Source organism: Hemitrygon akajei, chromosome 13 (assembly GCF_048418815.1).
Source record: "Hemitrygon akajei chromosome 13, sHemAka1.3, whole genome shotgun sequence".
Classification (NCBI taxonomy): Eukaryota; Metazoa; Chordata; class Chondrichthyes; order Myliobatiformes; family Dasyatidae; genus Hemitrygon; species Hemitrygon akajei.
The window spans coordinates 52,524,062-52,536,253 of NC_133136.1; the positions used below are offsets into that span (position 1 = coordinate 52,524,062).

General features: G+C 39.1%; 1 protein-coding gene across 1 annotated transcript in view; it reads left to right on the plus strand.

The window, feature by feature from the left end:
• Positions 1 to 12,192, plus strand: part of LOC140737864 (zeta-sarcoglycan) — a 920,455-nt gene that overhangs the window by 673,847 nt on the left and 234,416 nt on the right. The window contains exon 3 of the mRNA XM_073064601.1: positions 7,058 to 7,159. Coding sequence (XP_072920702.1) covers positions 7,058 to 7,159 — 102 coding nt within the window. The remainder of the gene's footprint in view (positions 1 to 7,057; positions 7,160 to 12,192) is intronic.

The window sequence follows — 12,192 nt, forward strand, 5'->3', positions numbered from 1 at the left end:
GAGTTTCATTTTAAATGTGCTTATCTTCAGTCGTCTATAAAATACAGATGGATTACACTAGGAACAGAGATACTTTTGCCCAGACACTGAAGCAAAGTTTTACAGTTGCTGGAGATCTGAAATAAGTTCCTGATAAAGCTTAGACTTCTCAGCAAACCGGGAAAACACTGTTAATGTTTTGGATCTGTGACTCTTCATTCTTGCAGCACCTGGTGACCCTGAGATCCAGCTGACATCAGAACATCTTTCATGAGTGGGATTGCTTGCAAAGTGTCGGACCCTGATGGAGTACCTGGTAGGGCACTGAAAACCTGTGCCAACCAACTGGCGGGAGTGTTCAAGGACATCTTCAAACTCTCACTGCTGCAGTCAGAGGTTTCCACCTGCTTCAAAAGGGCAGCAATCATACCAGTGCCCAAGAAGAACAGTGCGAGCTGCCTCAATGATTATTGCCGAGTTGCCCTCATATCTATTGTGAAGAAGTACTTTGAGAGTTTGGATATGGTCAGAATTCACTCCTGCCTAAGCAAGGACTGGAACCTGCTGCAACTTGCCTACCACAACAATAGGTCTTCAGCAGAGGCAATCTCACTGACTGTCCACTTTGCCTTGGATGACCAGGAAAACAGTAATACCAGAGCAACACACACAAAATGCTGGAGGGACTCAGCAGGTCAGACAGCATCTATGGAACAGAGTAAATAGCAATACCAAAGCCAGGCTGCGGGTTTATTAATTACAGCTCAGCGTTCGGCACCATCATACCCTCAGTACTGTACCAACAACAAGCTGCAAAACCCGGGCCTCTGTATCTCCCTCAGCAACAGGATTCTTGACTTCCTCTTTGGGAGAACACAGTGCAGATCAGAAATAAAATCTCCTCCTCACTGGCAATCAACACTGGCCCACCTCAAGGATATGTGCTTAGCCCCCGCTCTCCTCACTCTACACCCACGACTGTATGGCTATATATGCCAGCTCAAACACCATTTATAAATTTGCTGATGACACAGCTATTGTTGGCAAAATGTCAGATGGCGACAAGCAGGTATACAAATGTGAGGTAAATCAGCTAGTTAAGTGGTATCACAACAACCTTGCATTCAATGTCAGCAAGACCAAGGAATTGATTGTGCATTTCAAAAAGGAGAAGTTGAGAGAATACACACCATTCCTCATCAAGTGATCAGCAGTGGAAAGGGTGCATAATTTCAAGTTCCTGGGTGTCAACATCTCTGAAGATCTGTCCTCGGCCCAACATCTTGATGCAATTACAACAAAGCTGCGACAATGGCTAGGTTTCATTCAGAGTCTGAGGAGATATGACATGTCACCAAAGACTCACAAATTTCTAATGATGTACTATGGAGAGCATTCTAAATGGCTGCTTCACTCTCTGGTATAGAGGGACTACTGCATAGGATTGGAAAAAGCTGCAAAACATTGTAAACTCAGCCAACTCCATCATGGGTACAAAGACATCAAAGACATCTTCAAAAGACGATTCTTCAAGAAGGTGGCATCCATCATTAAGGACACCCATCACCCAAGACCTGTCATCTTCCCATTGCTACTACTTTCAAGGAGGAGGTACAGAAGCCTGAAGACATGCACTCAAGAACAGTTTCTTTCCCTCTGCCATCAGATTTCTGAATGGACAATGAACTCAAGTACAGTAGCTTATTTTTGTACTCTTAATGCACTACTGTACTTATTTAATTTATAATATATATATTTCTTATTTATAGTTTTTATTATTTGTTACTGCTGGAGCAAAATAACAAATTTCATGACATATGCCAGTGATATTAAACCTGATTCTGATCTTGCTGATGAAAGGTGATCAATATAATTGTTACCTTTATTAACAGTGATCTGGCCCAATGAGCGTTCCCATTGTTCTTATTAATGTCACCATCAGCCACTGGAAAGTAGAGCTTATAAGTGCAGCACCTTGCATTTGCTGCAAATCTGCTAGGAGTCTGAGATATGTCTTTCAACGGAGCCCAGACAATAGTGGGTTGATTGAAGGACAGCCAAAGTTATTGTTAGCTACTTACTGTCCACACACATTGCAAAGTGAAAGTCTGAAGGTCGCTACATAACAGGTGAACACAGTTGATAATGAATTGTTACATAACCACCTCATCTGATAGGTTACCATTATTATTTGTTATTTACCTAGCTTTGAAACAGTGATTAATATTTAAGAAATGAGTACTCCTACTATGGCAGAAAGCTGAGAATTCACTCAGCATTCAACCCAGTGCTTATTTCATTCTGTTATGTCCTTCAAGTCGATCGTGTTAATACAGTACAGTCAGTTTTGTGCCTTGGATTCTATTCTCTCATTTCATTGAGAGATTGTGTATCTATTGTGTCAACCAAATTTGTGCCCTTGGGGTTAAAAAATGGAAAAAAAAAGTCATCTCTTGATGCATTTGAAATTTAGATATTTGTGAAATAAATGAGTGCATCTTTAGTCGAGTAGTTTACTCAAACTATCACACAAATAATTGATCTCAAGTGTGTTCAATATAGTGGTGCAAATAACGTAATAAAATAAAGAATTATGCAAGAGAAATAATTAAGGAATTGATAAAAATAAAGGAATTCTGGACTGGCAGGTTCCAAGTGGACATTTCTTTCTTTCCTTCTATCTCTCTTGCCATCATTGAAGTTTCACAAATCTGTTTATTTGTCTTAAGGCCATTTTTGCAATTTTCCTGATCCCGTGACCAATGTTATGGAGAACGAACAGTGGATTGACCTTGGTTGTTAGCCTCCATATTCTGCCTGGATGTGACCAGAGGAAACATTAGAAACACTGGAGCATCCAGATAGATGCCAGTGATTTAATACTCAAGTCTCTTCCATTTTACTTGAATAATGATCAAGTTTTACATACTTGCATTGGCTAATATTTGTAATACCACTGGTTAATTAAAAAGTACCAGTCTCAGAGTGAAAAGTAAAACTTACCTAGTGTCAGTTGCTGTTTCAGGGGAGAATGTTCCAAACTTACACCAACTTCTGACTCTAGAAGTGTTTTTTTTTTCACATTTATCCCTGAAAACATTGAGCGTAAATGATTTTCCAGTCCCAATTACAATCTGCATAAATAATTTCCTTCCATCTACACTGACCTGTATCCACATTCACATCCTTGTGCCGTCACTTTAAGCATTGACTCTGAATATGAATTACTCACAATGCTGCTTACTTAATTAACTGGGTATTGTTTTTGTGTTTCAGACCTTATCCTTTATGATAGGGGAAGCTCAAGAACCTATTAATAAAGTACTGTTAGCAGAGCAGAATCAACATGAAGTTATGAAATGCAAATCATATTTGACAAGTGTTAAGAGTTCTCTAATGTTTTAACCAGATATGAGAGAAAGCTGGTAGCTGTGGTAATTTAAACACTCAGAAGTGCTTCCATAAGGTGCAATGTGAGAGGTTATTAAACCAAATTTGGGTTAATATAACTGGTGTCGATTGAAAATTGGTTCACAGGCAGAAAACAGAGTAGGGATAGATAGATTATACATCCCTTTCATTGCAGTGTTGAAGGATGACTCCATGAATATATAAACAACTAAAAGGTTAAGTGACAAATCAGATTTGTGCTGAATTGTACTTTAAGTGGTGGGGGTACACCTTGAACAATATGCTAGTAGTGAGAACATGCATCTACTGTTTCTCTCTATGTAGTTTCAATGGGACAGAATCAGAATGTACCACACCCAATGATTAAATTCACTCGCCACAAAGTATCAGTTAGAAGTTAAATTGTGTATGAGATTTAGTTCTTGAAGTCTATTTCTCATTTTAGTTCATCTATAATTATGTTATGCATAATTTCATTACTCCAGAACAGGAATAGCAAACAATTAGGAAAGCAAATAACATGTTTGCCTTTATTTCAAGAGAAATAGCATACAGGAAAAAAGGCATCTTAATGCAATGATGCAGGGACCCATGTAAAATGCATAACTATGGAGACACAAGAGACTGCAGCTGCTGGAATATGAGGCAACAACCAATCAGCTGAAGGACTCAGCAGGTTTTGCAGCACCTGTGGGATGAAAACAAATATTGTGATTCATCAAGTTGAAACTGATCAGAACTGATTAGGCTTGAGAGACCTCCAAAATAAAACACTTCTCACTCATGAATGCTCCATGAAACCCTTTTGTACTGCACCCCATTTGTGGTTTCTACTGCTTTCCAGCTCTTTAACCACAGCCACATATCCTTCCTGAGCACTTGCCAAAATCCCCCTCTATCTGTTCCTCCTGTCACTCACCTCTGTTCTAACGTTTCTCTTTCTCACCTCCTTTACTTACCAGAATCCTGCTCTAGGAGTGCTTTGTGCTCCTGCTTATCTCCCTCCAGCAGCTATCTCCTATCTTCACACTCTCCTCCCTGATGCACCATCAATAACTCACGCTGAGACGTAGGAAGTGAAGTATCGGCTTTTATTGACTGGAAGAATGAACAACACTACATCCTGGGGAATGAGGCTGGGCAACAGGACTCAGTCGCCTTTATACAGGGGTCTGTGGGAGGAGCCACAGGAGCAGTCAGCAGGGGTCTGTGGGAGGAGCCACAGGAGCAGTCAGCAGGGGTCTGTGGAAGGAGCCACAGGAGCAGTCCAGACAGGTATATGTAGTTCACCACACTCCCCTCACCTGCTCCATCTGTTTTTTCCCCCTTTTATTTCCTTTCTCTGTCTCTATCTATCATTTACCTGCCACCATCTTCGAACTCCATCTCTGCTCTCCTCCCCTAACTGGCTCTGCCTGCTTTTCATTTTACACCCCACTTCAGTCCTCCAATCACCTCAGATCCTTTCTTGCCACTCTTTTTTTTATATAGTAGCCAACTTTCCTCTTCACTCTCGGTCCTGGTGCAGCGCTTCAGCCTGAAACATTGACACCCATTTCCCTTCCTCCCATTGCTGCTGCTCGAACCGCTGAGTTCCTCCAAAAAAAAACTGTTTCCAGTTCTGGTCTAGAGGTCTAATCTCGCTGCGTGTAATGCAGTGATACGGTGAGTAGAGCTGCTGCCACACATTCTCCAGTGACCCAGATTTGATCCTGATTCCAGTGGCTGCCTGGGTTTCCTGCAACGCCCTAAAGTTGTCCAGTTTGGTGGATTGATAGCTCCAGTGTGGCTGAGTGGTAGAATCTGAGGGGAGGTAATGGGAATGTGGTGAGACCATGTTTCTTATATGAATCTATGGTTGACTTGCAGTAGTGGGTGTTCGTGCCTGACGCCGGCCCCCTAGGCCCGAGTCGACATAGTAGTAGTAGTAGTAGTAGTACTGGGAGTTCAATAAACCTGATTTGTCATATGAGGAGAGGTTAAAAAGACTGGGCCTATGCATACACGCATTTTGAAGAATGAGAGCCAACTTCATTGCAAAATGCTTATCAGTCTTCACAGATCAGCTGATGTATCTAGAACCAGTGATAGCAATTTCAAAGATTCAGTACCCTCAGTGTGAAGAAGTTACTTCTCATCAGTTTTCTGAATGCTCAAGAGACAGCCCATTCAGAAAACTGATGAAAATTAATTTCTTCACACTGAGGATAGTGAATCTTGGAAATTCACTGTCCAAGAGAGCTGTCTAGGCCCAGTCACTGAGCACAGTCCATGCAGAAGTCAATGAACCCATGGTTATTAGAGGATTCAAAGGATATATGGAGTTGTGCAGGAATGGTGTCACTGAGGTAAAAGCTCACCTTACTGAATAGCAAGTTAGATATCAGTGTCAAAATGGATTCCTCTTTCTGTTTTTTCAGCTATAATTGCAAATACAGAAGGTTTTTACAGTATTATGTGGGAGGAAGAGTAACAGCAAGAAATACTGTATGTTATTAGAATCAAAGAAACTGGCAGAAATGCAATGCAGTTCTAATAACATTTTGAAGAGTTTGATATGCAAGCTTTCTATTGGCATTGCATTGTTAAATTGCCTTGAAAAGTCTTGAAATTGCAAAGGAATTTAATATCACACATTCACTCCAATCGTTTAAGCTCTAATTTGGCAGTTCATTTAAGAGGAAGGATTTCTTGGTGGGAAGAAATCAGATCCACTCCACATGTGGCTTATAGTTACTGACCTCGTGCAGCCGGCAGAAAATACTTTAAAAAATCATGGTGTTTTATCAACTTCAATGCTCAAACTTTAAAGTAAATTTATTATCAAGGTACATATATGTTACCATATACAACCCTCAGATTATTTTTGTGGGTGTATTCAATAAATTCATAGAATAATAACCATAACAGAATCAATGAAAGACTACAACAACCTGGGCATTCAACCGGTGTGCAAAAGACAACAAACCGAGCAAATGCAAAAAGAAAGCAATACAAATAAAAACATAAATAAATAAATATTGAGAAAATGAGTTGAAGAGTCCTTGTAAGTAAGTCCATAGGCTGTGGGAACAATCCAGTGATAGGGCAAGTGAAGTTGAATGAAGTTATCCCCTTTGGTTCCAGAGCCTGATGGTTGTGGATAATAACTATTTCTGAACCTGGTGGTGTGAGTCTTGAGGCACCTGTACCTTCTTCCTGATGGCAGCAGTGAGAAGAGAGCATGTCCTGGGTGGTGGGGGTTCCTGATGATGGACGCTGCTTTACTGCAAAAGCATTTTGTGTAGATGTGCTCAGTGGTGGGGATGGCTTTACCCCTGATGGACTGGATGGTATCACCACTCTTTGTAGGATTTTCCATGCAAGGGCATTGGTGTTTCTATACCAGGCTGTGATTTAGCCTGTCAATATACTCTCCACTACACGTTGATAGAATTTTGTCAAAGTTTTAGATGAGTATATCTTATATATAAGGTCATAAATATGGTTGACAAACTCAGATAAAACATTGCTAAATCAGAAATAAACAGAGGTATCTATAAACTTTCAATCAGAGGGACCTATGAAACTTCCTTAAGATGGGTATTGCTGTCATGCTTATATTAGGCAGCTTATTCTAATTTATACTTCACCTATTGAATTAAAGTTTTCTTTTTGCTGATTGCAGAATGGAATGGGAAACCTAAAAATCACAAATAAAGGCATGCGGCTAGAAGGCAAATCAGAATTTCTTCTTCCATTATATGTCAAAGAAATTCATTCACGAAAGGTAAGTAGGAAAAGTCCCGGCAATGATAAATGAAACAGACTTTATTGATTAAAACTGTTAGAACTTGTAATCTTTTTCCCCAAACGTGCTCCAAGTTAGCTGATTTAATACAAGTCCCATGTTTTATTGGATGTGAAATACTCTACTGGTTTTATAACCAAATTTAAAACAAACTGACACTACACATTTTTGCTTTTCCTCGAACTTTAATGTTAAGCATGTGTATACATAATGCAGCCTGTAACCTTGACATGGCATACCCTATTATATCAAAGGTTTTGACATATCATAACTATTATCATGTCCTGAAGATGGAAATTAGGTAAATGTTATAACATAGATAGCTTATAATGTTGCCAATGATGCCAGCGATATACCAAAGTTGCACTGTTTTTTCTCTTTTTCATTATCAAATTGCTCTTCCTTTTTGATCATCATTATTTGTGAGTAACAGAAACAGAATCAGATTTCAGTAACAGCATGGCTTTTGGTTGGACTTTGGGGAATTACTGCACAGAACAATCCTGCTTTTTTTTACTTCGCCATTAGACACAGCAGCATCAATTTTGGTCATTTAGATTCAGAATCAGCTTTATTATCACTGACATAAGTTGTGATTTTTTTTTGTATTGTGGCAGCACTATAGTGCAATGCATAAAAATACTATAAGTTTCAGTAAGAAATATACTTAAAAATAAATTGTGTTAAAAATAGAAAGTAGTGAGGGTAGTGTTTATGTGTCCATGGGTTTGTAGATTGTTCGGTGTAGAATGATACAGATGAAATAATTGCTTTTGAGAAATTGTTTGCAATGCTTATAAGAGCCCAAAGTAATTGTTAGGAATAAACATTGAATATCATTTTTCAAAAAATCATTAAATTTGACAGCTTTCTATTTTCTCAGGAGTGTGGAACTAGAGTTAATGATTTTGCTCAGTTGTTGACCATTAGAAAATGCAAACATTTGAATTGTGAGCAGCTGTCACAGGGGCTCTGGAAAGTGCATCTCCTCCATTAATTTGATTTTTCCCATTAAAAGCAAATACGTTTTGAAAGCTGACATTTCCACCTGAAATGTCATGGAAGTTAGAATTAGAATGTTTGCATAGTCTTATATTTGAGAAATACAAACACATGAATATAGAGAGGGTGAAATGGACATGAATGGATTTGTAGACAGAGAGATGCATAATCATGAACTGATTATTAAGCACTGAACAGTGTTAGTTCAGTGTTTGAAGTAATCCCTTAAAAGGCCAAAGCAGGCTACAATGTACCTGTCGTTTGCTTCCTTCCAATAGCAGTGACTTCATAAAAATGGACTTTGTCTCAATGCCACAAATACAAAAGGGTTAATTTTAACTTTTCTCACCAGATGTCAAAAATAGGTAATACTCTCATGGAAAAGGAAAAAAAATCTGGTATATAATAGACCACTTAACTAATGGTCACTATAATCTAGAAATTTAAAAAAAAACACTAAAACCTGAATAAATTTAGGTCATAGCATTCCCCTGAGATCAAAAGGGATAAAGTTTAAAGAGAATTGTTTAAAATGCAGGTCATTAAGCTTGAAAATCAATAAACTGTAGATGCTGAAAATCTGAACTAAAAACAAAGTGCTGGATGTATTCAGCAGGTAAACTTGAAATATGAAGTCTGTATTACTAAATGTCTGAATTTCTAAATGTGGCCAGGATTTTCTGAATTCATAGCTTTTTTAATTAAAAAGTGTCATACCATACACTGACAAACAACTGAACCCAGATACGGAGGAATAACAGACTCTCATGTAGTAAGCGAAACAAGAGTTTATTCAAAGAAATTCCAACAGAACATCGGTGGCTTGATCGGGTGACATCATGAGGTGAGTCATTCTTCAAAGACAAGAACCTTATGAGAAGCGCTAATCGGGAGTCTGCTTTAAATAATCATAGTAAACGGAAAGCCTGTGCCTGTCAAAATAAACTTGATAAGATTAAACAGAACCACAAGGGCTTAATCACTCTAGATAAGGCAACAATTAACAAATGCAGATGCACAAGGCCACAGGGCTTGTGACAAAATAAATATTATTCATTAAAACTTATAAGTACAAAAACAGTACATTGTTCTCTATATATTCGTATTTTATTTTTGGTTAAATTGCAAGAGGATAATTTGGATGACAGCTGGAAGTGGACGAGTGGTCGTTCTGCTTATTCAACAGCAGACTAGGTTTGTGCTGACTGCTCCTTTAAACTACTACTGTGTGTAGAGAATGCTACCCAAGCTAGACATTGGATGCAGGTTTCAACAAGAGTTAAAGTCTAGGCTAACAAGGCAGCCTGTACGTATCATTCAAAGTAATCATCAAAAGATAGTAGATGTTTGTGAAATGTAATTTCAGCCTTGGATATCTTTAGCCAATAATTGAAGATGTAAGAGGTGTGAAAACTCTTTTCTCATTTCCTTCATCTCTGCCGTATCTATTCCCAGGATGAGGTTTTCCTTTCCTGAACATCAGAGATGTCCTTCTTCTTCAAAGAATAAGGTTACCCTTCCTCACCGTTGATGCTGCCTTCACCCACATCTCCTCTATTTCCCAGACACTCAAGCTCACTCCATCTTTTTGCTGCCTTAACAGGGGTAGATTTCCTCTTGTGTTCACCTAATACCTCTGCATTCAGCACATCAATTGTCCACAAATTTCACCATCTTCAACAGGACCCTACCACTTAATACATCTTTACCTCACCTAACCCTCTGCTTTCTGCATGAATCTGTGATTCCCTTGTGCATTTGTCCCTCCCCACTAATCTCCAATCTGGCACTTACCTCTTCAAATGCAAGAAGAACTACATCTGCACGTTCACCTTCTTTCTCACCTCCATTTAGGGCCACAAGCAGTCATTCCAGATGTGGGAACAATTCACCTGTGAATCTGTCTATTGATTCTGGTGGTCCCGATGGGACTTTCTCTACAATGGTGAGAGCCGATGTACAAAGTGTTTGTAGATTGGTGGATCATTTAATTGAGTATCTTCACTCCATCTGCAGAAAGCAGGATTTCCAGGTGGCCAACCATTTTAAGTCCAATTCCCATTCCCATTCGAACATGTTGGTCTATGACCTCCTCTTCTGCCACAGTGAGGATACTGTCAGGTTGGAAGAGAAGCGCCTCATTTTCCATCTAGGTAGCCTCCAATCTGATGGCATGAACATCCAATTCTCCAGCTTGTGGTAATTCTCCCCCCCCCTCACCATTTCCTCTTCTTCAATTATCCACCCTGGCACCCCTCCTAACTCTTCTCTTCACCTGCCTATCACATGTCACAGGTATCCCTCCTGCTTCCCTTTCTCCCTTAGTCCACTCTCCTCTCCTATCAGATTCCTTCTTCTCCAACACTTTACCTTTTCCACCTATCACTCCCCAGCTTCTTACTTCATCCTCATCCCACAACCACCTGGTTTCACTTCTCACTTTCTTGCTTGTAATTCTTCCCTTCCCCCACCTTCTTATTCTACCATCTTCCCCCTTCCTCTCCTGTCCTGATGAAGGGCCTCCGCTCAAAAGTTCAACTGTTTATTCCTCTCCGTAAATGCTGCCTTGACCGGCTGAGTTCCTCCAGCATTTTGTGTGTGTTGCTCTGGATTTCCATCATCTGCAGAATCTCTTGTCTTTAAAACCAAGCAAGAGCAGGTATCAATGCTTGGAATATTGTGAAGCTAATATGTAGTGCAGAGAGAATTTTAATTCCTTGTCAGCCTACCCAACTGCATAACCAATCTGAGACACCTCTATACTGCCATCTCTTATCTATCAATTACAATTCAGAATTTTATCTCATCTTGTAACAGTTTGTATTATTACAAACTGCAACTCTAATTTTACTTGAAAACACACTTCTCTCTTTTCTGCAGAGGATGGCGCATGTAAAAAAGAAACAGGAAAATGGTGGAGAAAAATGTGCCAGTACAAAGCAATCCTACAGAAGGGCATTAAAGGCTACCTTTCCTTGTGGCACTTTTGAGATCTTAGCCTTTTGTAGCGTTGGTGGAATTGTATTATATTTTTAATTCTCCCAACATTCCCATCAACTACCCCAAGATTCCCTTACTTACCCACATACTGAGGGCAATCTACAACAGCCAGTTCATCGACTAATCAACACAATTTTAAATTGTGGGAAGAAACGAGCAACTGGAGGAAGCCCACTCGATCACAGGGATCATGCAAACTCTAACACTGGATGACTAGTTTGAGCACATGTCATGAGAGATGTGAGGCAACAGCTCTGCTAACTACAGTATTATGCTTCTCCACTCCACGCTGAGATTATCTGGATACCGTTCTTTCTTTCCTCACCTAACGCCTCTATTACTGCACAATCTTATTCAATCTACATACTGCAGATTGCATTAGAATTCACTTATTTTCCCTCTCTCCTATTTCCAATTCAATTTTTGTCTCCTTTTTCATTTAATATTCCAAATCAGAGAAGGAAGTGGTAGGGAAAAATAAAATTAGAAAGACACCACTAATCCACTTCACATTTACATACACCAATACAAGCACCTGTACCAAAATTAGAAGAAGACTTGCTTCATGCAAAAGCCACTGTATGAAATAATAATTTTCCACAGCTATTGATTTGACTTGCAGTCATAATGTTCGTCGTTTTTTAAGCTTAGCTGTTATTTTAGAAAGTTATCTTGAAAAACCTTTGATGGAATTTCCTCTTCAATGTAAGCAAAAAGCTGAATTGCCAATATCTAGAAATAAGCAATTACAACATGAAACATCTGTGTGCAGTGCTGTTCCTTTCTAGATATTTCCATTTTGTAATGTGTCCAAATACTTCTATTAACAACAGTGTACTTTCATGCAGTAAATCTTCTCATTAACCATAAAACATTTTATAGTCAGTAAATCATAACATTAATCCTGTCATGAAGAGCTGAGAGAATTCTGAATGTCATGAACAGATTCTTAATCTGCTTTGATTAAATCATTTATTAGACAGTCATAGTTCAATGCAGTAATGGTTTTG